Source organism: Lutjanus erythropterus, chromosome 9 (genome assembly GCF_056507025.1).
Source record: "Lutjanus erythropterus isolate fLutEry1 chromosome 9, fLutEry1.hap2, whole genome shotgun sequence".
NCBI lineage: Eukaryota > Metazoa > Chordata > Actinopteri > Lutjaniformes > Lutjanidae > Lutjanus > Lutjanus erythropterus.
In genome coordinates, this window is record NC_139325.1 from 39,573,438 (window position 1) to 39,601,265 (window position 27,828).

The following is a 27,828-nucleotide window of genomic DNA, read 5'->3' on the forward strand; positions in this document are numbered from 1 at the left end:
ATCCGAAATAACAGAGACTGTTCAGTTCGTAAGCCAGCGGGCAGCAGAAACAGCACTGTTTTGCCCTCCAAGGGGTCATTCGCACACAGACGTTACATTACATGAAAACTATGAATAGCCATATTTTATATTCAAAGTGACTGAAGTTATAAGAGAAACGCAGAGTTTACCCGTTTGAAAATTAAGAAATCATACAAACTGTAGTGTTTTGATTTTAATATATCATTTTATTCCGGTCATGATGGTCAAGAATCAAATTTTTAAATTATAAAGTATTATTATGGATAAAGCTAAAACTATATCATCACATGGTGAAATTAAGTAAATAAGCTCCACATTTATCAATAGTTATAATCCAGTATTGCATAATGAGTTCTTTTACTCTTTGTACTTTAAATATATCATGATGCTAATACTTTTGTACTTTTACTACGTGAGATTTTGTATGCAGGATTTTCACTTGTAATAGAGTATTTCTACACCACAGTATTAACTAAGTTTACTTGCCTAAAACATTTAGTACTTCTTCCACAATTATATTATTATTACTGAAAGTTGTCACATCCATTTTACTTTCAAAACCAGCCTCATATTAAGAAAAGCACATACTGTCCTGTTATCATCACCTATTTATTAATACACAAAAATAATTTGTAGATGATAAAAACAAGCAGTGTGTTTTGTTAAGAAAAGTAACAATGTATTTCGCGCCACACGCCTCGTTACACGGGGATTTGAGGCATTACGGTCCTGACACATGGTACAGATCCGGTTTAAAATCTATGTGACTTGTTCCAGCTGAGCGGAGGGATGGAGATGCGGAGGGCGCAGCATCAGCACATCCGCGGCCGGTCAGAGCGCAGCAGCAGCAGCAGCAGCTTCTCCACCACCACACAACAAGACACACACAGACTGAGTCGACCTAAATTATTATAGTAGCGCAATTATCCAAAAACTCCCCGAGGTGATCGACGGTCGGAAAGGGAAATTAATGAAGAAGGAGGGCGAGGCGAACTGCGCGACTCCGCTGTGACAGATGTTGGAAAAGTCTGTGTGAATGTAGACAGAAGAGGAAGAGGAGGAAGAGGAGGGAGAGGAGGAAGAGGGAAAGTGTCCTGGACGGAGATGAGCACGTTTTTCTGCTGGAGACGGACGTTAAAGAGGTGGAAGCTTTGTTGCGATGTTTCCTTCACTGAAAGCTTCAGCTGGTGAGTTTAAAATCACGATTCTGATACTTTTAGTTTCAAAATAAAACAAAAAACTCGAACTACTTTTCATGTTTTGACCCGTTTTACTTGTTGAATGGGAAACAACTAACCTATAACGTTTTTGCATCGTTTTTAAACCTTGTTATTTATAGCATGAACTGAGTTTGGTCTAAATTCCCAGCTTATCTCCTGTATGCGCCATCCTCATTTCTATACTATTCCTATAAAGGTCTGAAGTGCGCCTATGGCACGTAATAACGACTTAATACTGACATTATGCTCTTCATATTGGATCTTATTTGTTATCACTGAAACATTATAATAATCCTCAAATGTCCCTCTTGGTTTAAGTGTGCCAGTGCGTTCTGTGGTCGCGTTTGCGCAGTGTTTTCTACTTAAGCTTTAATTTCTTTGTACTCTATCATCCAAAAACGGATCATAGGAGAACGCAAGATTTAATTATATTCTTTAAAGTTCACTGAAATCAGATTTAAGGTGGAACTGACAAAAGAAATCTTGAAAATGAGTGGAAGGGAAGCCTCAAGTTGCTGGTAATTGTGATTTCCAGTATCTGGTCTCATATCTGAAGCAAAGTTTCCTGTTTATTTGTTATTTTACCATTTTAGTCGTCTGGATAAGGTTAACAATAAGGATTATGACATTTTTACGTTTAGGTACTTGTTAAGGTATTAAATGTTGCAAATCAAGTCTCTGCCATGATAAATCCCTTTATAAAGTATAGTAACTTGTATCTTGTTTGGTGCAATGATAGGTTTAAAATGCTGACATATTAATATCTTTATTGCAGATGTTTTTATTAAATCTGTTGAAACAAACCTTTTCTAGAAACTGAGATAAATGTGCTTTTGCTCCTTTTATTATTGAGCCTAGTTGCTTTGCTGTTTGCATAAATCTGTCTTTTTGTTGTTGTTGTTTGTGCAGTTACACTATTATGACCTATTTTGACATTTAGTTACTTGCTTAGGTATTTTCTAATGTTGCCCAAGTCTCTGCGATGATAAATCCCATCATAAAAATGTCCATTCCTTCATAGTAGGTATTAGTTATAACTTGTGTTGTGTCTGGTGCAATGGTAAGTTTAAACACTGACCTATATTAGTATTTTTATTCCCGATGTTTAACTCAAATCCGTTGAATCAGTGCTGTAGAAACCAAAATGGTTCTTGGCTACTTTGTAGTTCAGCCTAGATGCTTTGCTGCTCATGTGATTCTGTCTTTTTGTTTGTGTTTTTGTGGAGCTACGCTTTGTCCGTGTGTCTGAGCTCATGTGAGGCTGACAATAAGGATTTACAAAACATTTCAACTTTAGGTATTTGTTCAGGTATTTTCTATTGTGGTGTTTAAATGCTAGCCTATACAACTACTTTTTATTCCCGATATTTTTGTTAAATCCATTGTAAAAAAAAAAAAATCCTCTAGAAACCAAAATGAAGTTATACTCTGTTCATCTGATCTCATATGAGGTCGACAGTAAGGATATTTTGATGTTTAGGTACGTTCTACAGTGGAAACTAAATCTGTACAATGAAAAAATCCCATTATAAAATGCCCTTTCCTATATAGTACGTATTAGAAACTTTGTATTGTGTCTGGTGGGTTGAAAGACTGACCTATATTAATATTTTTCCACGATGCGTTTATTTATTAAATCTGTTGATAGAGTCTTTTCTAGAAACCTAGAAATGTGCCGTCACTACTTTACTATTCAGCCTAGTTGCTTTGCTGTTTGTATGAATCTATCTTTTTGTTGTTGTTGTTTGTTGAGTTACACTCTGTCCATGTGAACAGTAATCCTCAGAAGAGTTTGTTCCATAAACCTAAAAAGGGCCGCAGCAGACTGTGTTTTAACTGCGTTTCAGCAGGATTACAGACAGCAGTAACTGCAGCCTCATTTCCCCCCTGGGACAGTGTGAGGCTGTGTGTGTGTGTTTTTTTTTATTAAATCAAGATGCTTCACACTCTCACATCCGCTCCGATCGAACCCATGTTTGCCAAAACTTCTCCCCGTGTTGGATTTGATCATCATCTCACCTGCAGTATCATATGAGCCAGGATCAGCATTTTCAGCGAGGGCACAGAGGTGAACTGAGACCAGCAGCAAACTCTGTGTCCTCTCCTCCTGTCATAATGAGGACACACATCACATCGGTTGCAATGTGGCTCAGGAGGAGGAGTAGATCACCATCAAGGGAGAACCAAGGATTTGACGCTTGGGATTCTGCCAAATGGGCAATTTAATCAGAGGGCATTTTATGCACAGGAAGTATGTCAGTCTCCTTGTTAGGGAATGATTTATCTGGACTGTTATATTGGGCAGCTGCTCCAGACCTCAATTGATTGCCTCAGGCATGAAAGTATATGACAAGTCTTTAAATAGTTTCTTCGCTTTGCATTCATGGCCTCAGTGGATATATGCAGCCATGGAAGTTCTTTGTGTCTACGCAGTGGAGTTGGGTATTGTTTACCAAACTGTCATATTACAGTGTCCATGAAAGATAGCGATGGATGATAATATCATTGCTGGGTGTAAAAGGGTTGGCACCACATGTCCATAACTTACCGGTTGATCCCACTAAGCGCAGCACATCTGCACCACAGTTCTGATTTGTCCTTTACATGGCTGCAAGCCCCACCAGCAGCATTTCAGCAGAGGATTTTTTTGCCTGCCTGAGTGTGTTCGCTTGCTCAGATTTTGTTGATTAGGTCTTCTTTCCTTGCTCTTTGTGCTTCTACCATGGATAAGCAGGCTACGTGGTTAAACTGTTTCTTTTCTGTCTGATCATGAGTCTGCAGAAGGTCTTTTATTTTGAAAATTTTGATGCAGCTTCCATCAAAAATAGGCTCGGCCCTGCTGATGGTATCACAAGCATTGAGTAGAATGGCTGCGATTAGCTCCAACTGACGTGGCGCAGCCGTAACGTGATGCAGCCGCGCCTGGTGGAATTTAGCCATCAGTTGTGTTTGCAACATGGGGACGTACTGCAATGAAAAGCAGCAACACTTTCTTTTTGAAAAGAAAAATATTTTCTATTATTTTCAAACAATAATTGGAATTAAGCAACTTTTTTTGTTCTCTAAAGTGTAGTTGTATCTATCCATCTAGATAGCTCTACCGCAGAATCTACTGGAACTACTTTTTTCTACTAGAAAGAAAGTAGTTCCTACATGAAACTTCTCACAGCAAGATCTGTAGTTTATCTTGAGTAACCAGTTCATGACTTCTGGATAGAGAAACTCATTTTGAATTTTTTCAAATGAGCACCACAAGTCAAGTGCCATTTTGTGCCATTATACAGGAGAGAAGGCAGACGTCTCTACAGCTGATATCTCAAAAACTAAAACAAGATGATTTTGATTTTGGGGCAAACCGTTACTTTGACAGTAAAATATGCAGGATTGTTTGTAAATGCACCATTAGAAGTTGTCCCCTCCTCCCTCGGCTCAACAAACAACAGAGAGTCTGAGAAAACTACAGACTGAACAGAGTGAGTTAGCGCCATCAATGAGAACAGCGGTGATGTTCTGAAGCACAAATAAACACAACCACACCTCTACACAACACTGTACTGTGTCTGAATACAGCTGAAGCTGATCCTCAGTCTGCTCTGCCAGTGTGTGTGTGCGTGTGTATTAGTTTGTGTAGGTGTGTTAAACTCCTGCAGCTCTCACAGACAAAGAGAAGAGGAAAGAGACTGAGAATGCAATGCAACGGTTACTTGCTACGTTTTTCTAGACTTCCAATCTTAAATCCTGGATGCTGTATTGGCTGGGGGTTACACACAACCCTAACCCTAACCCTGCCAAACAGTCTGAAGCCCAGAAGTATTCAGAGTAAAGCAAAAGAAAAAAACAGGTAGAGGGCAGGTTCTCTGCAGATAAAGACACCACCACACACGGGCCAAAACTGAGGATTTAGAGGGAATGTTGCATATTATGCCTTCAATTTATCATTATAAAGTAAATGTTGATTGCACAGTGTAATTGGCTATTGAATGACACCATGTTTGATTGGTTCCCTACAAGCCTTGTTTCCACTATGCAAATCTACATGCCACTGAGCTCGAATTTTCGCGAGAAAATTGTGATTCCACTGTAGACTAAATTAATGGGAAAATTTACACCTTTTCTCCCATCTGACTTCACTCCACCCTGGTGACAACCCCTGCTAATTACCTGTCTGTGTGAAGCAATAGGCTAACGTTACTCAAACTGTTATTACTATGCAATGCACATCACTACAAAAGCTTTCAATTTACCTCTTCAGTGAACACGCTTCTTTCTTCTCTCTTATTCTCAAAGTGGGGTTGATCATTTCTCCACCGGTGTTGTCTTTGTGACAGCAGCACAAACAATAATACCACTTGGAAACACTTGGAGGAGAGCTGAAATGTTGTCCCCACTTTAAATAATTATATCACCATTACACCAGGGTTTTTAGATGAGTTTTTGCATTCAATAGATCTCCCAAATCTCAGACTTTACTCCCAGCCCTGCAAGTATCTAACCATTAGCAGTAGCTCAGAAGATATTTGGGGATTTAGGGGTTCATTTGGGCACAAACTCAAGATGTCTAACTCAAAATGTTTGGCCAAGTTTGTGGTTTAAGTACAGTCAAATCATTTTTGGTTTAATAGGAAAAGCTTTGATCATCTGTTTTCTTTAATTTAGTGAAAGGCCTCTTCTTGTTGAGTCCAGAAGATCCATTAGGCTTTGTAAATATCATGCAAAAAATTTATCAGTATTTCAGATTCACATATATCGGTTGCAAAATGAATTAATTTATTCGTTTTGACAAGAAATTCTCATCACTTTTGTTATTTTCAAGGACAAAAATGAGCCCTCAAAATACCACTACTAATATCTTACTTCTTTGAACTGAAAAGAAGGACCCCGGTATTGTAAATTTAACTGCATCACCCATTTTTAAAATGAATAAGAAAATAATCAAGGTTTCAGATGGAAACAGCCTTGCAAGCCAACAAGTAACGAATTTTCATACAAAGCACTAAAATTTTCAAGTGAATCAGCCTCTGATTAAATATCCAAACACCATTTATAAAGTGTGATGGATAGCCCTGCTTTCAAGAGTGAACATACTTCATATTTCTTGAATAATTCAATTCAGCATTTGCCCACTGATGACTGTAGCTTGAAAATAATGTTTTAAAAATATCTCTTCAAAAAGCCATATGCTGCTTTCACACTATGTCACTGCAGCTTTGATTTCTTTCCAACTGCAGCACCTTAATTCCAGGCTTAGCCAAAGATGTTGGCGAGCTGTCTGGGAGAAGATGTATCTGAGCCTGGAACAATGCACCGCACATCTACCCACCACGTTTTCAGCCTTAACAGACACGAGATTACAGTTTTGTTCAGGACTTCTCTTGTTTTTGCAAAGGATAAATGTCTTAGTTTTCACATCGAGTCGTCCATGAGTCATGTTGGTTTTCTTTTCATTTGAGTCTCAACCAGACCTGCTTTTGGAGGGTTTGCACATGAAAACATCTATCCGGGGCAGAATCTGCGGTGCGCAGCATGTTTGAACCCGTGCACCCAAGCACTATTCATGCCACCGCCACAGTCATTCGAAGTCTTTTTGTAGATGAATAGAAAGATCAGATGTCCACTGAAAGTGGAGAGATGTAGCGAGGGCATGAATGAGGAGTTGAAGCCACTGGCCCGGGGCTTCTGTCAGCAGCAGCCTTGTGTTATTTGGCCTTGAAAAAAGCATCTTTATATTAGAGGCTTTCTTTCTTGCTGCATGTTTTCTTTCATGCCTTGTTTCCTTTTCCCTTTCAGCTTTTATTCATTTGTATCCATTGTATGGGCTTCCTGTCCCACATAGTTGTTTTTTCTTTTACAATATCTTCACAATCAGTTGTAAAAGAATCGATTCAACAGCTTCAACTATGGAAGATGTTTGTATCTGCTGAACTATTCGCTTGAAGAGTTATATAGCAAAGAATAATATGAGTCTGCTTGAGGAGTTCCATTGCTTGCAACAGATATGATCATCAGTGTAAGTTGAAATCTATTAGATCTGCTTTTAATATTCATATCATGTGTACACTGGAGTTTCACCCAGGAAACTGGGGTTTGTGTCCCATGTGAAACCAAAAGTCATGGTTGAATTATTAAATTTTGTTATATGTCATACTTAACTTGCTTATTTTAGCCCAAACTAAACCTAACCAAGGAATTATGGTGCTTAAAGCCAACCAAATAGTTTAGTGTGCCTAAATCTAAACCAAACAGCTGCGTTAACCACTTACGTCATGTACATAACAGTCTCTCCAGTGATCATGTTGTTTTGGGACTCACAGATTATCTGCCTATTCTGTCGTTTAGGCTTGAAGACATGTTTGGCAGCAGGTGTGTCACAGCAAGGTCACATTAAAAAAAAAAACAGAGCAATTTACAGACAAATGTACAGAAAATGGGCCCAATACTGACAGGCATGTAATGGCCGGAAAACTATGGCAAGGGAGCAACATTGAAAATTTGACGGGGAAAGTGGCTGGTATGTATACTTGCACTAAATGAGGGAACAATGAATAGGTATGGTGGGTTAGAATTAGACAGGTTGATTGCCAAGGTGGACAGGTTTGGATTGACAAGGTCCGGAAAGATGGAAGGGCTAAGGGAACATTAGCCCCATTTGGGGCAGTCCTGTATGCCTTTTTTAGAAAACCTTAGGGAAGCTTTGCCTGCTTTTCCCATAGATTACCTGTATGTGTGTATGTGTTATTTTCCTATATCCTTGCCTTTAAAAGTGATGAGGATTGATTTCCATTAGGTGGCGCTCTTGTTGTTGCACATCTGTCAACTCATTGTCTGTTGAGTCATCAGGGCTCAGCACAAGGCGAGGTTATTTATACCTTGCTAACACAGAGGTAATTGCTTCATTTAGTGCGTCACATATGGCAAAGAAATGCATTTAATAACACAGCAAAAATGAGTCAGTATGCTTCAGACAGAGTGCTTTGTCGAGTCATCGAACAGCATTTGAAGACGCCTCCCTCCACACCTTTCCAGTGTCAGAACTGGTTACTCCAAAAATTAACATGACAATAACACCCTCTACACACGGTGACTGGCCAGGTATGTGGGGGGTTTGAAAGCAAAGCTGGGTTTGAACTTCTTTCTGTATGAGCAACTGAATGCAACACCACGGAAGCTTCAAGGACAGACTGCAGAAAAGTGCGTCCTTAGCCTAATTTGTACAATTTCATCTGGATTACAAAGCCATGCAAATTGCAGAGCATCATTGAAGTGAGAAAGGGAGGTGGTGTGACGCAGCCAGGAGAAATAACAGGCTTTTTGCTCGACCAGTAGATGTAGAAGGTATTAACGCTCAAGCCTTTGGAAATGGTTGGACAACACAAAATATATAGTCCTTCTCAAGCACACTGAACTCCTTAACAACCTACCCATTTCCTCTTCTATTCATTCCAAATAAACTGCTCTTGCCGCCACTGGAAACATCACTTCCCCTCCAGCAGAGGAGAGCATCAAATGTGAAAGCCACCATTAACTGGCTGCATGTTCAATAATAAGTCAATTTCTGTGTGTCCATTTTCTATTTCCATTTAGCCAAGGTCGTAGGGGCCGGAGCCTATTTCACATGCATTGAGAAAGAAGCAGGGTCCCTGGAGAGGTGGTCGGTCCTTCACTGGGCTCCAATGATAAATTATCAAAAGAATAAAGAAAATTAATTGATAGGATGATGTTACAGTTATGCAACCAGGTGGCATAGAAAGGATGAGGAGAAGCAGTCAAATGATCAGGTCAAAGCATCTTCTGTCCAACGCCGACGGCTCCTGTTGGATGGTCGAAGTGCAAGCACGGTAACATTTCCCTCCAGATGCATCGAACTCTCTGTGAAAGGACAAAGCTCCAAGACTGTTATCACCAGAAACACTGACAGCGGTGGTAATTTGTTCAAAAGCTTGGAACGATCCGGTGTCCGAGCATTCTTGACAAGTGACCTCTTGCTGTTGTGACATTGTCCTCTCTCAAAGGCAGGAGTAGTGTGACATTGTTATACCACCACTATACCTCAAGTCTTTTTTCCCCACATAGGGTAGATGATGTTGTGTGCTGTACAGATGGGATAGTCCTTTAAAGGTAGATTCCACAGCACTTCAATCAGTTGTAATGGACACTTTAAAAAAAATTGGAAGCAGCAGAACCCTGGATATCGTCTTTTTTATTGCAGGCACTATTCTTCCTTGTCCACACTAACATTACCAACAATGCAGCTCAACTGCTGATAGTTTGGTTATAAATTCAAAAGTTAATGTTCTTTCCTTTTAACCATAAAGGTGATTGTTTCTCAACATAAATCAATCAATTTCAGTTGCCCAAACTTTTTGGACCACATGTGGGTTGGTTTGGAAGGCACTGACAAATGACATATTTAATACAAGAGGTGGGACCAAGTCACTGATTCACAAGTCACAAGTAAGTCTCAAGTCCCAAGTTAAATCCTAAGTCAAGACAGGAAAGTCCAGACTCAAGCCCCAAGTCAAGACTGACAAGTTCCAAGTTAAGTCCCAAGTCCTAAACTATGATTTGAGCCATTTTAACAACAGAGTCTGGCCTTATTGTCCTCAAATGTTGAAGAAGTTGGAAGTTTTTGTGTCTCTGCCTGTAATTTAAACCTGTGTGTTTTGCATTCTGATGTTAATATTTTGTTGGACACAGACAAAATTATCTTTGGTATAATTTTTTCCAACTGAAGCTCAGTATAGTAAAGTTAGTTCTTCATTGTCCTGTCCTGCAACTTGATTGGATTCTGTTGGATTGGTTCCAACAGAGTGGATCTGGAAAATTAAGTGCCGGCTTGCTGGGAATGAGTGGCATTAATGTTAGTTTATTCAGGAAATGAAGGGAAATTAATTGATTGGTGGCACCCTTTAACATTTAACTTTTTTTTACTTTTTAATCTTTGGGTGTGGGGAAAGGTGTGACGTATTTTCAAGCCAGACGGCTCAAGTCCAAATGTCCAAAAATTAAAAGAAATAAATGCATCTGTATTTCCACTATCTGTACATCCTTCAGCAACAAACTAGTGGTTGTTCAAAGACACATGAACAACAGTGGACACGTGGCTGTGGGGAATCGAGTCTATAACCTGCCAGTAACAGGAAGCCTCCAATCCCCTCCCACACATGTACAGAACTGGCTCCCTTTTTCGCCTTTGCGCAACTCTGGCTGGCTCAAGCTCAGTGGGAAACCAGGTGGGATTGCTGATCGGCCCCGTCAGATTAGCATGCGGGCCGGTAAGTGTGCCAAAGAGGAAAAGCTCCACCTGCACACTAGTGAGGGGAGATTATGGAGTTGATCGCTTTTCTGTGAAATATTACAATAGTGATTTCTTTCCTCTTTTGTTCAAGAGCTTACGTCATGTCCTCTTAACCTGCAGAACTGAAAATTTGTAGAGCCACAAATAACCCCCTGGACAACTTTCTTTGATACATTTTTAGTAGAAAAACTCAGTTTACAGATGTTTTTGTGACACAGACTCGGTCAAAGGTCCAAAGCACAATAGCAAAGGACATTAAAGCAGAGTGCAATTTTACTTTTCTTTTTTTAAACTTTGTACTTTTCCTACATTCTTGTTTTCCTACTTGTTTCTCCTTAATGTTCTTTTTCTGTCTTTCATCTACATATTGCTTCCCTTGGCTCCCTTTTCTCCTCCTTTTCTCCGTCTTTTCCCACATTTCCCCGATTGCTTCTCTCATTACTGCCTACTCTCTCGATTTTTTTCTCTTTGTTTCCCTCCCTTTTCCACCTTCTTGCCATTATTCTTCTTTTTCTCTTTATTTCTGTCTTTCCCTCCTTTTTCTCCATTTTGGTTTTGGCCTTTTTCACCTTCTTGCTTTTCCCTCCTTACTCTTCTACCAACCCTGTCTCCAAGAAATTATGCTTGTTTATTACTAAATTGTTTCATGATTACATTGTGGTGGTGGTGACATCATCATTTCTGCCTGGATTATGTTTACAGACAATGTGTCATTAAAACAATTACATTTATGTAATGCACTTGATTCACAGGGAGGTGATTGGGGTGAGTGGCGGGTGCACAAAGTACAGTACTTGCACAAAAGTCCTGGGTCACATCCAGTCCATAGACAGTATATTAGTGGACAGCAGCGGACCACTGTTCTGACGCCTCGAGTTCTGCAGTATGGGGGTTGTCATGTTTGTGATTTTGCGCCCAAAATACAGTGGGTGACATACTGCCGCTTTGGTGGTCACTTAAATATGTTTCTGAGAATATTTTAAGTGACAAATTGGCAATGAAGAAACAGATCCATATTTGATCAATACTGTCTAGTTGGACAGTTTGATTTGAGTTTGGTGAGCCCTGTGTGTTGCACTGGATGAACTCACTGAGATCGACCTGTCAGTCTAATGATAACCCCGCCCTAAAACACAACCATTTTTTATCATCTATTTTAATGTAAATAGTACCAGAATTACAAAGAGAACATCATGCTGTATTGAAGACTTGAAAGTAGCAACTGTTTGGGATGAGGAATATATGATTTTGGTTTAGGCAACAAAAGGACTTTGGTTAAGGCTAGGGAACATAAAATGCTCTCTATGCTGCTGTTTCAATGGACAAAAGAGGGCTTCAAAAGGTTAAATAGTTTAGTTCGGTGTGTTTTTATTACATAAATCACATAATAAGACAATTTTAATCTAAACCAGGGATTGGAACTGTTTTACCATAAATGCACCACATCTTTCAGCGCGCTGGTGCCCCACCACATACAGGAGGTGCCCTTTTTATTTTTTTTCGCCCCTGCCTCTCTGACAGCCTCAGTCCGCCACTGTTCGGGGAAGGTAATTTTGGTTAAATATTAATAGAACATCTAATGTCTGAAGTCACTTCTGACTGTTAAATAATGCTGTAGTCACTACGACTACATAGTGTATTACAAGATCGCCTAATCTGGCAGAAAACAAATCAACATTTTTGTAACTTGCAGGTACGTTAATTGATGACATTTCCTCATTACGTTAAGCATCATTTGAAATAAGTTTTCCTCAAAACGTTTTTGCTGTTGCAAATTTGTTAGAAATGTAATTTTCTCCCTTTTGTCCTGATTGCTTTCCCCTCATTTGTCATTATTATTATTCTCCCCCTTGCACTCCATTTTCGCCTGATTTCATTCTCCTTTGTTATTTTCAATTGAATATATAAATTGATAATTAGAAATGAGCTCCACCCTTCTGCTTCATGTATCTTTACTGATGATTATTTTAACAATATTACTTGTTTCCTTTTGCTTAAGTAAAGATTTGCCTTTTTCTACTGGGGCACGCCTGCTACTTTTATACTAGGATTTGAGCACTTCTTTCCAACTTTTCAGCTTTTGTCAAAGACTTCTTCTATAAAAGAAACGACCACATGATATCACTCAGTTTGATGTCACTCAACATCCAGTGAAATACGAACAGTGTCCTGTCCCACATTCTATGATCAGTTGATTGCAGTTGAAATCAGTCAGTATGTAAGTTGCTCTGATGTTATTTGATCGGCGTTTGACCCGTTCCAGGTTAAGAGCCCTCTGTCTCCCATCACTCAGCTCCTCTTTAATGCGTGACCTCCCCTCATCCCTCTGATGTACGCCGATGGATCCGACGCATCACCGCGGTTAGCTGAGACGACCTAATTTGTCACATCGCATAGGCGCTGCACTGAGACTAATTCCCTTCCCTCATTTATTTGTGCTATTATTAATATTGCAGACGGCGCACTTTGCGTGACGTCGCGCAGAGTCTTAACTCTCTCCTCGTCAGAATGAGGAATTACAGCAGAGTGCTTTACCCAACACGCAGTCTGGAACAAGACCCATGTGAGTGGATCTGTCACTGTGACCCACTTCCAACACACATTTACATGGGTGTAAATACTCAAACAGACCAATACTTAATGCATCTGTCCCTCTTTCTTTCTCTGTCTATCGTTCTCTTACAGACATGTTTCACTTTTGCCCTCTAGTTTCATTTTAATGGAAATATATGTGAGTTATCAAATTAAATGACAAGAAAAGCAATAGAAAGAGAGCAGAAAGAGAAACAATGATTAATAGCAGGTAAAATCAATGCAAGTGACATCAAAATGCATACAGCAACAGGTAACAGCAACAAAAGAAAAGAAAAAAAAACACCCACACTCCAAAGTAATGGACAAACCTTGCATATACAGTGCCTCCCACACACAGTCCACAAACACAGATAGCACGCGCTGTAGCTAATCATAAGCCAGAGAAAATAGAAATATTTTCAGGTCACTTCTGAATGTGGACTCTGTCGTGACAGACCTCGTGTCATCAGGCAGTTTATCCTTCAGAAGAAACTTAACCATTTCAAAATAGAGCCACAACAATCCTCAACATTCAGAGGAAATGAATCTGTTTCAATGTGTAGGCACTGAGGCAAACAATTAATATAATCCTGTTTGTCACAGACACAAGCTCGCTGCCACACTCACACACACACACTTTTCTTTATCTCTGCCCCCCACACGCCAATTTCAACTGTGCAAACAGGCAAACACACCCTTCCTCGGTGATATTAGTATTCATGGGTCTGTATTTTCCTCACAGCTTTTTGAAAATATTAGCAAATTTAAAGTGCCTGCTTGACCTCGACACAGTGTGTGAAATGTTCTGCAATGAGCACAAATATTATGTAATGTACATGAATTATGTGAGCATTCCTCCACCAAAACTGGATTATGTGATAACAACAGATGCTCAATCGTCACCTGTCCCTCATTGTGTCATTTACCAAGTTACCTAATAATTAAGTTAATAAATGGGGCAATTTGAAAATGTAACCCAATAATCATCATTTTATTCCACCATCTGTTTCTGAGACAAAACTTTGTTTTTCTTCCCCCCTGCAGCTTTTACAGTTGCAGTACAGTGCATTTACAGTATTACCAAAATGAGAGATTTTGTTTGCAAAAAGCTCCCACAAAAAAAATTTAAAAAAGAGGAAACAAAACAACACATAGTAAAAAAAAAAAAAAAAAAAAAAAAAGCTGAGAAAACCTTCAAGGCAATGGCCTTCACTAGACTTTTGAGTTTTGAATCAAGTTTTGAAATAAAATTAGTTCAGAAATAAATGAAACAAGTTTTGTCAACCCACCCAAAAATATTGCATTTCAAAAAATTATTGAACTGTGAACCTGATTTGTCAGTGTTTAAAAATTAAATGATTTAAAAGTTAAACATTATTCATTTCAACTTCAATAAGCTGCACCAACGAAAAGTAGATTTTGTCGAAAACTCTGTTACCAGCCTAATAATAACCTGAACATAATTAATAAATTAATGATATAAATTAAACCAAATAAAATAAAAAGTTAATAAATTAACCTGGGTTCAGGAGCAGGACACACCTCAACCACACCTCTACTCACCTGTCCATCTTACTTATTTCTGGTCAAACCATCCTACTCTGTTTGTGTCAGGTTTTGCAACACACCCTCCCTTCCCCTTCCCTTTATTCATTCACCTTCCTGCCCCTCTCCTCTTTTTGCTCATCCCTAACAACATCCCTTCATCCTCTTCCCTCCTTCTCTCATCCCTTTCTATTTAATCCAGTATATACCTCGTCCATGTCTCATTCTAGAAACCATCCTTGGGCCTGTAATCAGCTCAGGTGCCGGAGATGGAAGCCCCATGCTGACTCTTCCTCCTCCCAGCCTCCCAGCCGTCAGTCCATATCCTATACATGGCGTCTTGGGAACAAAGTTACAGGACTAACTAGCAAAAAGTTGGGAGCATTTTGCAATTTAGGTCCAGTGATAAAAGTAAGAGTGCAAACTACTGATTTGTCAGAGAAGCGCAGCATGTTGAGCAAGTGTGAGAGAGAATGAGTGGCAGACTGATTATACTGTCTGTGGTGGCAGAGTGACGGTGAACATGCACTGAGCGAAATTTCAGTGAAGTTGTCGGACTGGCAGTAAACATACAGTTAAAGTTTGAGTTTGTCAGTGAATAAAATCTGCATCTTCTCATCACCAAAGCGAAGCTCCAGAGTGTGTTGTTTTGCGTCACAATGATGATCAGCTCCGCTTATGTTTAGGTAGAACTATCAGCAGTTGAGTTGAGCCATTTTACAAAATTACTGCCATAATACCCTATAACCTGGTACCTCTGAACACAGTGCTATGTTCATCCTGAGGGGGTCTTGCTAGCGTTAGCTGTCTCTCTTGTGTAGATGATCCACAATTAAACTTCTCACTTTTTTTTGCTGTTGTATCTGCAACAGACTCATCTTATTGTGGGAAAAGTTATGCTCTCCCTTGCATTTTAAACATTTTGTTGAACATAGATTGGCGCTGACATGATCTTGTTTACAAGGCCTTTTCCTGATAAACCCAAAGAGGAAAGACCAGGGGACTTTTGTTTTCCAGCTATGCAACCGACAGCTGCTCTGCCAGCAAACCTTTTAATATTTGCTGCTTGCATGCAGCAGGTCTCAGGGGCCGTCACACTGCAGCAGGTGCCAGAAGCTCATAAAAAAAAAGAAACACACACACACACACACACACACCAACTCCACCACGGCTACACATCCAAACACACTTTTAACAATTGGAGTTCACACAGTCACACAAAAAACACACAAAAGTGAAAAGACACAAGCTCACGGTCTGTGATCCCCGCGCTGTTGTTCTGTTCCAGCCGCTTTAATTGGGGATTTGAGCCAGGCTCTTGTCTTTCTCACTGTGACGAGTTAAAAATAGCTCTTTGACAAGTGTCAGAAAACCCAGCCGGGATCAGACTGTGCATTCTCTGTCAGATGGGCTGGTCGGCACAGGGATTCACGCTCATGGCCAAACTCAGAATGAAACAAAGGCTGTCGACCTGAGGCTCATGTTAGGTCCTGTTCCATTTTCATGTACCTGTTGAAAGAAAGAAGTTTTCACATAAAATCTTCAGCTCCATAATTGTCTGTCACAGTTTTTCCACATCTTGCTGCAGGTCTCCGAGGCAGTGTTGAGGAACGGCAGATAAGGTGATACTTAAAAGAGCCGAGCTCAAAGAGACAGTTCCTTTTCAAAGCTAATGAAGCCATTATGCAGGCAAGAAGAAGAGTTCAAGTCAATTGAGAATTATTGCCTCCTCTTCGCTTCTGGCCTTGTTACAGCACGATAGTAATACTTGTGCGTCACTGTTCACTGGAGCACTTTGTTGAATATGATCCTGAGCAGAAATGCTCGTGTTTAACAGTAGGGCTGTGCAACGAACTCTGCCTTTCAAGGCTACCAACCGTACTGCGTTGCTACGACTGAGTACTGATCCATGATAAATCAATCAATGGCAAAATTTAGGTACATGAGAGCACATCAAGGTGAGAGAGTAAATTAACTTTTAGAGTATAGAGAGAAAGAGAGAGTGATGTCACTGCTGCAGCTTGTTTGAGCAACGGTGAGTCAGGGCAATGGAAAGCCAAGAGCGGTCACAAGTCTCGTTAAAGGAGCAATATGTAGTAATTGCTCTTCCAAAATAGCAAGTTGAAGCCATAGATGATCTATTACACACAGCAGGGTGACATCCTATTTAATATACACTCTGTGGTTGAAGCGAGCTGTTTCCCTGCAGCTCAGGCAGGCTGCAAGAATGCTGCAGGAGTGCAAGACGAACAAAACATTGTTACGACAAGCTACACTGTTGATCAGCTGTTTATAACTGTCAGTTGTCTGTCAATCTAAAGCTAAACCTGTTAGCCTGAAAACACTGATCCACAAATACACATTCCGGAGTCTGAGTTCAGTTGCTGCCTGCCTTCTGCCTACCAGACTCCATTAAAGTATTGCTTTAATTATAACATCTACTCCTCCTGAAAGATTATTAATGATTTTTTAAGACTCATAAATAGACACTTAGTCATTGTTAAGTTAAGTTCTTGTTGAAGATAACAACTGGGTTTTTTCACTGTCTTGGTTGATGTTAGCATTTTTATGTGTTTTCATTTGTGAACAATGTACTTACTGTTTACAACAGAAATGATCATTTGTGTTAAATTACCAAAAAAAAAAAAAAAAAATGTACTGTTGCATACTGGTACCGAATTCCTGGTTCTGTATCAGTTCAAATATGAATGTATCCAACCCTAGTTGACAGTTTGGTGAATTAGATGAACGCTTACAATGTTCCTGAATTAAGTTTGTTTGGTGAGCATCAAAATCACCAAACATATCGATAAAAACACTTTGGTGACCATCCTCCACCACAATAAAATCATTTGTTTGATTGTTTTTTAATTTCACTTGTAATTTGTTTATTATAATCCTTCCATAATAACCATCAGTGAAACATAAAGCGGCAGTGGAGAGCTAAGTAATGACTAAATCCGCAGCTGTGTGTCGGTGAAGAAAGTCCTAATTTTAACATGGGGTGGCAACTGTCCACAGATTGATGTAAGGCGATAAGGGTCTGAGCTGAGAGACTTGACGAGTTTTGTCTGATGACAGAGGAGAGAGGGCGACCACAGTCAAGGAAGTCGAGAATTAAGCGATTCGCCCAAAAGACGGCTGGACTCTGCCAAAGGATTGTCTGAAGAGAGGTCTGATTGGCTGTGGTATTGTTTGCATTTTGGCATCTTGTTTATTAGGTAAGAGTTGGCTCCAGCTTGGCTTTAGGAGAGTGGATGTTGTTGAGTTATGCAAAAAGGTTTGTTTTTTTTCCAGGAACATCAAATAGCAGCTTCATGTTGGTCAATCAGGTTTTTATCCGGCCAGACTATGAAAACAAATCCAAGAAACAGACAGATGGACAAACTTCCCTCCGTAACCAAACAATATTACAAAACTGAATTAAATGGAAATGATCAACGGACTTCTTAGGAATTACTGCAAAGAATTCGAGTTTGATTACCAATGCTAAGATTAGAGTTGCCCAGATACTGATACTGCTGTCAGAAATGACTCCAATACAACTTAAAATGCTTGACTGTGTGTTGGTGAATATGCAAATATGCACAGATCCAATATCATGTAATTTGGGGGTTCTTAACCTCGTGTAACTTAACAAACACTTCTGATTCTTAATCTGAAGACCATCCTCCCAAACAAATTAGGAAAAAAACACAACTTGCCAAAAAAATAAATAAATAAATAATAAAATAAACTGGGCTGTGAGAGTTTATATAAAACAGGCTGTGACAGGATTTCACCACATTCAACACACTGTGCTTTCAGCTCAGCATCACCGCCTGCTGCCGTTATGAATCCAAGTTTAATGTATTCATGGTCACATTTCCTCAACACATGCTTTGGAGCTTTTACTGGTGCAGGGTCGTCTCCCACATCACGTTTTTCTTTCAAAAAAACAATCCATTTTGTGTTACGGCATCCGGGGGGAACGTTAGCAACCTAAAAGTGGAAAAACACATTTGTCTCCGATGATCATGTGCCATGATTTGTGTGATTATTCAAACCTAAACGATCCTTTTACTTCTGTGGTTTTTTAGTCCATTTAGACATGAAAAGAACTAGCTTTGTAACTTACACCCCCTAAAACATTATTTTAATCTAACCATGTGGCAGTACCACTGCCTCCATTGCCAACTAGATGGCGCTCTGAGGCACTTCTTCTAATGACTTAACAAAGGTTAAATCAAAATATCACATCCATACAGAGAAAGATTTATCTTTTTACACACTTGAATTGGATGATAACGTATTGGTCATATGCAAAGTTCAGGTATCAGAATCAGTATCAAGAAGGAAAAAAATGTATCGTAACATCTAGAGCTGATATGTTACAATAATTGTATATTTTTGTAAAACCTGTTGGAAAAAACTATTCCAGTGTCACAATAGTCACTTTTTTTTACAGGCTGTGCAAATTAACACAGCTGTCATGCAAATTATAAACAGTTATTTGAAATTCCACAAAGACAATCATGACAATTCAACGTCTTTTTGAAGAAAAGCAAACATCTAACACTCCAATTCTAGCAATACAGTTTTGCAATGATCAGCAAGTTGTTATGAAATTATTCAGTAAATATATCAGCAATAGTAGTTAAAAAATTGGAGTTAAAAAAATTCTAGACATATATTTTGTCAAGTTGTGTAGGCTACTTACATTATACCAAATGTTTCCAACAATGGTCAAACCAGAATAATATGAAGTTTATTAAGCGTTGTGGTGCGTTTCCTACCAGCTACTAGTTGCTTCTTTTGTTTTTGTTTTCAGACCCTGAGCTGCAGAAATCGCATGTTTTGTGCTTAAAGACAATTGGCTTCTTTCTTTCATTCTCTTTTTTTTTGTTTTACTTGTGATTTCTGAGACACTGTCGGCTTATTGATGTCTACTTTTGGACTAATGTCCATGTTGTAATTTACAAGGCAATCAAAAATTTGTGAGCATGGCTCAAAGTTGGAAACTAGAGGGACTTTCCTGGCGGGAGGGGTCGACTGTTTAGGTCCTATAAACCTTAAAATTATAAAAATAGATTCAGGTTCATTTGACATGAAGCACTTCTGTATTATATTTCTGAAGGTATCGCAGCTTTAAGGAGTTCTGAGTTATCTGCGTCTCTCCACCACTGCAGCAACAACTTTTAAGTGACTGCTCTAATTTGAAACTGCATGGATAATAGAATCAACGAGTGGCCGTGCGTAATAGAAAATAGTTAGCGTAATCGACCCTGTAACGTGACACTCATGTGACCACGCTCCAAGCTGGGCGAGAAATAGATGTCGAAATTACAAACACGTTTATTTCCTCACTTTCTAATTTGACGGACGGGGGTCAGTCCGGGCTGTGACTCCGGGGTCCCGACCTTTGGCTGGACTGTAGCTTTATGATGCGTGCAGACACGCAGGGGGAGGAGAGATCCTGACTACTGATTGGCTGGAAGGGCTCAGCAACTGACAGCCCACCCCCCCGAGATATCACACACCTGCCAGCCTATGTCTCTCACAAGGTGGCTCAGAGGGGGATAAACACATTTAAATTGTGAGACCCTCCCATGTATTACTCACTGATAGGAGGCTAAGGAGACTGATGTGAGTTCATGAAGTCTCAAAGCCAATATTTATTGCTGATAATCAATTTGGATTTTTGCAACCAAGGCAGAGAGAAGTCTGAATGAGCCTTAAGATGATCATAACACAATAAAACTCTCTCATGATGCCAGATTAATATATATTTTTTAAATGAATCATATAGTTATTAAAAGCAAAAAAAACTTTAAATTAAGAATTACCTCAGAAATACAACAAAAATTAATAAATAAAAGTTAGAATTTAATAAAAAGTTTTCACAGATTGTTTTCTTATACAGCTGTAATCAAGAAAACTCTGCCTGATCGATGGTAACAGGCTTAAGTCCAACATAAACTGCCAGTATCGATGTCTGGTGCGTCTGCATTCTGATATATCGGTCTAACTGGAGTCCTGGGAGTCTAAGAGCACAAGTGTTGGGTTGGGAGTCAGTGCTCCCAGCCAGCCAGTATAAGAGCTGTTTGCATGAAGAGCAGGGATGAGACAGACTGTGCAGCTCTGGGACTGTCGACAACTGTGCCACTCAGAGGAGAGGCTGCAGTGAGGGCGAGTCCACACTCTGGAAACTGTCTGATGGTGGAGAGCAAGAAGCTGCTGCTGCTGCTGCTGCTGCAGGTTAGACTCAGTCTGAGAATTCAATTGTTTTAGCTGTATTTTTGAAGATTAATCTATAATATCTCTACTCGATGTCAAGTATAATATATTTGTTTGATATGAAAAGTAACTTTATCCTATTTGAGTGCAGTTTGTTAATATTTTGGGCTTTGAGTTTTCTGTGCAGTTGTGGGGCATTGTAGAATAGGATAGATTTTCAAGGTTGGTTATACCTCTGTTGCACGTACTTTAGCTGGTCTCAGCAGTGATTGTTGGAAAGGGAAATACATAATTTACATCTCAGACTTTCCCAGCACTGTTTTATTCAACTGGCAAGGCCAGACACTGGCAGAATAATGTAATTGTGTAATATTTCATCGTGCAGCATTTCATATCAGAGGGCCTTTTTTTTGGACCCATTTCCTCAAAAGTGTGCAGGCTGCATTTACTCTATACTATAGTATTATCAATAACAGTGTTTATTTTAAAGCGTTTCTTTTGATCTGTTTCTTGACATTCGTGGAGAACATTTTTTTGAAATCGACTCACTTTGGCAACTCTTGTTTTCCAGCTGTGATTTTCTTTTATTTCCATCACTCAAAGCCATTTTCATTCAAGCATTCTACTCTAAGCTTTTATCTGGAAAAATCAATAGATGAAATTAATTTAGTATTTTAAAAGGTGCCTGGCCCTAATATCTGTAATTAACTGTACTTACAATGGACAATATGCTTTCCATTCATGTCAATAATTAGAGCAGATGAGCCATCATTTTGTGAAATGTCTGACATTAGTGTCACTTTGAAACAAAGTTCTTAACTGAAACAATTAATCTAAAATCCTAAAAGGAAAGTTCATCCCCAAATCAAAAATAGACTATTATATTATATTATATTATATTATATTATATTATATTATATTATATTATATATTCTATGGTGCTTTGAGCACCAAAGGGCAGGTGCGATTTAGTTACATTATATTAAAGAGAAGGCAGAATGTCTAGAGCCGATATCTTCAAAATGCTGCAACTCACAGCTAAATAAATAAATAAATAAATGATTGTAGGTTGATCCCTTTAAATAAAATATATGGGTTCTTGGAATTTCTGGAGACAATCATCCAAAAACAATATCTTAAATAGGTTTGGTTGAACTTAAGGAGTTTCTTCTGTATACAAAGTTGTAATTCTAAAATGTGTACAGTACCAAAATACAAACAATAATAATAAAATAATTAAAGAACAAAAAATGATCACGTTAAAAGCAAAGTCACATCAGCCCCAGATCATATTTTTCCTGAAAGGGCTTTACAAGCTTTGCAGCATACTCTAATTCAGGTGAGAAAAAACAAACCCACAAAAATATCTTTAAACAGCAGGAAACCTCAGGAAGAGAGAGAAGAGAGTTGGGATTTCTTTTCCAGGATAAACATACATACATTATGTCTGTTTATTTAAAGGTGGACAGACTCACCCACCATCTTTATCCTGATTCGTCTTCATGTTTTCAGTGGTCTGCTTTGATTATTCGGCATATAAAGTCTTTTATTCAGGCAAAACTCTGCCGCCCTCGCCCTGTTGCTGGCTCTGGCTACAGTTGGCGTGCCTAAATCCAGATGCCTGGCCCAGGGGGCAAAGCTCTCATCCCACTGAGGCCTCATCTGCTCTGCGAGAGACGCAGCGCATGAGGCTGAGCGCGCTAATACTTTGGGGGAAAAAAAAAAAATAGGGCAGATCATATGTGTACACTTCCACGGGTGTTAAGTACAGGAGTACCATTAATGGTACTTTTACAGTCTTTGGGAGGATAAAATGTCCTAAGTAAAAAGTGAGATGTATTCTTTGATAATCAGTTAAGTAGGGATTTTGTTGTCCGCAGTACAGAGATGTAGGACGGTCTTAGCAGCCGCGACATCTGCTTCACACTGAGCACACTCTGTTACCCAAAATGTGTACTTTTTGTTGTGCTTGCCAGCATATCAAATGACAAGTATACAAACACGTACCAGCAGAGCACCAGGAGTTAGTTATGGGACATTGTCAGCAGCAGAAACAGTGTCACCTTGTTCTGGCCTTCATCATACACAGTTTGACATGGCATTCATTGCTAAAAAAACAAACTTAAGTAAAATAGCAAGCTCAAAATGCAAGAAATAATTAAATCTGTTTGTCTTCCCTTCATTTAAGATTCACATTGGTACCCTTGTCACTGTTCTCCAGAAGACCAGCTGGTCCACAATGAATCATTTATAAGAGCTGGACCGCTTGCTCAGAAGGTTGTATTTGTAGATGGTTATTTATTTTATTTATCTGTTATTTAGCCAGGAATGTCCCACTGAGACACTAGATCTCTTCTGTCCTGGTCAAGACAGCAGCACACGCAGTTTGGCATAAAAATAATTTCACGGGTTAGGAAAGAGTAAAATATAAAGTCCGAACGAGCGATATCCATATCACATTTCACCTCACGACAAGGACTGCGAAAAGCATCCAAATGTTTGCTGTAAGATAGTTTGTGAAAGACTGTTAAAGTCATTCAAAGACAGGAGTGCCTCTAAAGTAATTTGTAGTTTGTAACTCATTCCATGCCCAGTATGTATGAAAAGAAAATGCAGTTTTAGCGAGGATAGAGAGGTGAAGTCACATCTTCATGGGATGGTAGTCAGTGGGGAGAAACAAATAACTTTTTGTTCCTGTTGAATTGTATCTTGAATTACACATATGATGTTTGTCAATTTTAAACATTTTTGCAAGTGAAGAATGGTGCAATTTGTGGAGCGAGAACTGTTGTTTGTGCGACTACATCCTGGTATGAAAACACACAGGCAATGCAGCTTCAGCGGCTAATATTAGTGTGAGCAGTAATCATGTGAGTGTGTGTCTCTCACCATTGACTACTGTTCATATTTTTTCCAAAGTAAGGTCTCATTGTGGTCCACGGACGTGAACATACACAAGTTACTTTTGGATGATGTTTTGTGTATAGACTTGTTTAGGCAAGTTAACCTTTGGCTAAAAAACACCTTCATTTTGTTAAAACTTGGTTTTCTGTCTTTCTGCTTCGTTCCGTCCAGGCTACTCCAAAGGGCATGTTATTGACGGGACCACATTTCCACACAGGACTTAACTCAAGTCTGATTCCAACTTGACTGCCACTGGTTATGAAAATCTGCACTCTGAGACTGAAACGGTATGTCTTTACAAGTTTTAACTAAATAAGGAAAGTCAATCCAACACAAATCTTTCTTGGGATTTAACATCGTTAACATGAATATTTATGCATTAATAGACCTGTTTCACGGCAGCCATATTGATATGAAATAGAAGGGTAAACAGAGAACAGTCACACTAATTACTGTGCCTTTCCAGTGAGCCATCATGTGCAAAAGCAGCACCCCGACTCTGTTTGACCTGAATGAAACAGAACCTTTGTTAGTATCACTGGTAACACCTGTGTCTACCCTACCATTTCATGTCAAAATGGCTGCTGTGAAAAAGATCTATTCTCAAAAACATCAGAGCTAATGTCTTTATGTCTGTGTCTCCTCTCAGGCTGGGGGTAAGATGTTTGTGGAGTCAGTCGTCCGATGGAGCATCGTGCTCCAGTTTGGACTGTGTATATCTGCAGGAAGCTGTCCTCCACGCTGTGTGTGTCGACCTGAGGCTAAAGAAGTGATCTGCTCCGGAAAACATTTGAACTCAGTGCCAGAGGGCTTTTCCAGTGATGCCAGGCGCTTGGATTTATCCCACAATAAGATTAAGACTGTGGGGCGCCGCCAGTTCTCTGGCCTCCTGCAACTTCAAGAGTTGGATCTCAGTGATAATATAATCTCCATGATTGAGGTGGAAGCTTTCCAGGGCCTACAGAGTCTCAGGACGCTTCGGATTAAGAATAACCGTCTCAAGATCATCCCAGTCGGGGTGTTTTCTGGTCTGTCCAGTCTGCGCTTTCTGGATTTGAGCCAGAATGAGATTCTGGTCTTCCTGGACTATACCTTCAAAGAAATGGTGAACCTGCAAACGCTGGAAGCCGAGGAGAATGACTTGGTCTTCATCTCCCAGCGGGCTTTCTTTGGTCTGCAGAATCTCCAGGAGCTCAACATAGACCGCAGCAACCTGACCTCCGTTCCCACTGAGGCATTGTCCCAGCTCCAGAGCTTAACACGTCTTCGTATGCTACGTCTCACCATTTCTACACTGCCAAACAATGCTTTCCGTAGACTCCACCGTCTCCGTAGCCTCCTAATTGCAAACTGGCCAGCACTGGACACTATGGCAAGCAACAGCCTGATCGGTCTAAATTTGACCTCGCTTGTCATTAGCGGCTGCAACCTAAGTGCTATTCCTTACTCAGCACTTCGTCACCTGGTGTATCTGCGCTTCCTGGACCTGTCCTACAACCCCATCACTGTTATCCAAGGCAATATGCTAGGGGATCTCCTGAGACTCCAGGAGTTACACCTTGCAGGGGGGAGCCTGCTACGAATAGAGCCGGGGGCCTTTAGGGGACTGGCCTACTTTCGCATGCTTAATGTGACATCAAATCAGCTCACTACTTTGGAGGAGAGCGTCTTCCACTCTGTGGGGAACCTTCAGGTGTTGCGGTTGGATGGGAATCCCCTAGCATGTGACTGCCGGCTCATCTGGGTGGTCCGCCGCCGATTGCGCTTGAACTTTGATGGACATCAGCCCGCTTGTTCGTCTCCTGATGCAGTGAGACATCGTGAGTTCAGAGACTTCTCAGAGAAGGAACTCCCAAGGTTGTTTACCTGCCGCCCTGCCCGCATTCTGGACCGCAGGCCGCAGGAAGCGAGGGTAGAGGAGGGCACTACAGTTCTCTTCTCCTGTAAAGCTGATGGGGATCCATTCCCATCTATCACCTGGATCTCATCCCATAAGAATGTGGTTTCACCAACAGGACGAATCAGAGTTTTGCACAATGGTACTCTAGAAGTGCGTTTTGCCCAAGTTCAGGACAGTGGCACTTATCAGTGCCTGGCGGGCAATGCAGCCGGCAATGACAGCCTGACTGTCGGTCTGTATGTGAAGGGGCTCCCTCGTAACCGAACCATCCCCTTCCTCTCAGAGGAGAGCTGGTCAGAGCCTTCAAATCCCCAAGCTGCCAACTCCTCCGCTCAAATGGCCAAACCATACCCATTTGACGCAAAGACCTTGATCATCGCCACCACCATGGGCTTTCTGTCTTTCCTCAGCTCGGTGGCCATCTGTTTTGTCTTCATGTTCTTCTGGAGCCAGAGCAAAGGTCAGATCAAGCACACGGCCACTATTGACTTTGTTCCACGGTCTTCCATGGGTGGCGGAGGAGGGGACGGAGGGGACGGTGGAAGGTTCACCATGAAACTTATCTAAACAGCAGAGGAAAAGGGGTCTTTGTGCTGACTGTGAGTTCTTTTGCACTAAGGACACATTGGGACACTGAAGGACAGAATTCACAGACCCCTTTGGAAGGCAAATCAGAGCCCATTTGTTGGGCTTGTGCTAGCCCTCTTCTAATTTTAGAGTGGAAAGTTACATCTCAGCTCCCACTTTGCTGTGTTATCTAACTAATGAATATATCATGACCCTGGAACAGAAAGTTGTTAACAGATTGTCGGGAGAGCTGTCTCTTGGTTGATGTGCATTTCTTTTCAAGAACTTTTACTTTGTATGAGCATATGACCACTTACCTAGCACAGGTCTATTTGTTTTTTTTTTTTTATGTAGCATGTAATTGCAAAATTGTGTTAATTTTCACAGACAAACACATAGAGACAGTTTGACTTTGACACTTTTATCAAAAGTTTCTGCATTGTCAAAACATATCAGGTGCTTGTTTAATAGTCCACATTGTAAAAGTGTGCTCAGCTTTATGTCTTCACTTGCCAATACAAGCCAAGCAAACATTTGCCCTGTTGACCCTCCAGTTGCTATTTCTGCTTACCCACAGAGGATCATGTCAAAGACTGCCAATTCAGCACTGGCTGTAAGATTTCAAAATGTGAATATGTGACTACAAAGCTTTTGATACTTGCAATAAATATATGGAATAGACTAGCCAAATAATTTAGATTCACAACTTTATGGTTAAATTTTGGACATTTTGGAGCTTTACAGTATGTTACAGGTATGATGCATTGGAGACGTGCTTTCTGTTACGGGCACGGCTTATTTAAATTATCATGTCGCAGTGTAAAGAGACTGATCGCATACCATAATGTACATAGGAATGTATTCTTTCCCATTTCATACTTAAAACAAATTTCCAGGTCCAAATTGGATCAATCTTTGTTTTGTTACTTATTTTATTCATGTACTTATATTGTAACTCTATTAGATGACCCTTTGTTCCATCAGAAGATGATATGATTTGTCCTTTTTATATTTGAGAAGCCATTTTTTTTTATTTTCTACCCACACAAAACACTGAAAACTATGTGCCTCAGTAACATTCTCACCATCGACAGAGAGAATGCTCACCTGATCATTGTTATCTTGTAAATATTTAGGTCAAGGGCATTTGTGTGTGCTTGGTTTATTCTTTCATTTTATCTAGTTCTGGGGATTAGTGTCACTCAAATATGTCACTCTTGTAGTGTATAAACGTAACTGTGAAGATGCACTACGCACAAAGCAATGCTTTAATCTGCCAGAAAAAGAGGATGTAAATGATACACACATGCAGCATTGACATTATTTATTTACGATCTTGTTCATAAATTACAGATTTTTTTTTTCATTTCACTTTAATAAATGCCTGTATTTGAACCTACCCTGTGCGTATGGATTGCCTTGAATTGTTTCATGTAAAATATGTTGGAATATTATCAAAAAAAAAAAGATCCAATCATCTTAAAACCAACCTCTCAGCGGATCTTCATCTGAAATGAGTCCATTGTTGGGAAATTGGCAGGGACACATTTTCTTGCATAACCAAAGCACTTAATCTCTGTGCTGTG

General features: G+C 39.9%; 1 protein-coding gene across 2 annotated transcripts; it reads left to right on the plus strand.

Moving 5' to 3' along the window:
- Positions 1 to 789: 789 nt before the first annotated feature.
- Positions 790 to 27,641, plus strand: lingo4b (leucine rich repeat and Ig domain containing 4b). Of its 2 annotated transcripts, none has more exons than XM_084727578.1 (3): positions 790 to 1,208; positions 23,947 to 24,062; positions 24,425 to 27,641. In XM_084727578.1, the coding sequence occupies exon 3, from the start codon at positions 24,437 to 24,439 to the stop codon at positions 26,240 to 26,242; it is 1,806 nt and encodes a 601-aa protein (XP_084583704.1). In that variant the 5' UTR covers positions 790 to 1,208; positions 23,947 to 24,062; positions 24,425 to 24,436; the 3' UTR covers positions 26,243 to 27,641. The 2 variants fall into 2 exon arrangements, with proteins under 2 accessions (XP_084583704.1, XP_084583705.1); XM_084727579.1 differs by lacking the exon at positions 790 to 1,208 and adding an exon at positions 20,755 to 20,892.
- Positions 27,642 to 27,828: the final 187 nt, after the last annotated feature.

Excerpts from the sequence above, each read along its gene's own strand:
- lingo4b (XM_084727578.1), top strand. The coding sequence starts at position 24,437 with ATGTTTGTGGAGTCAGTCGTCCGATGGAGCATCGTGCTCCAGTTTGGA.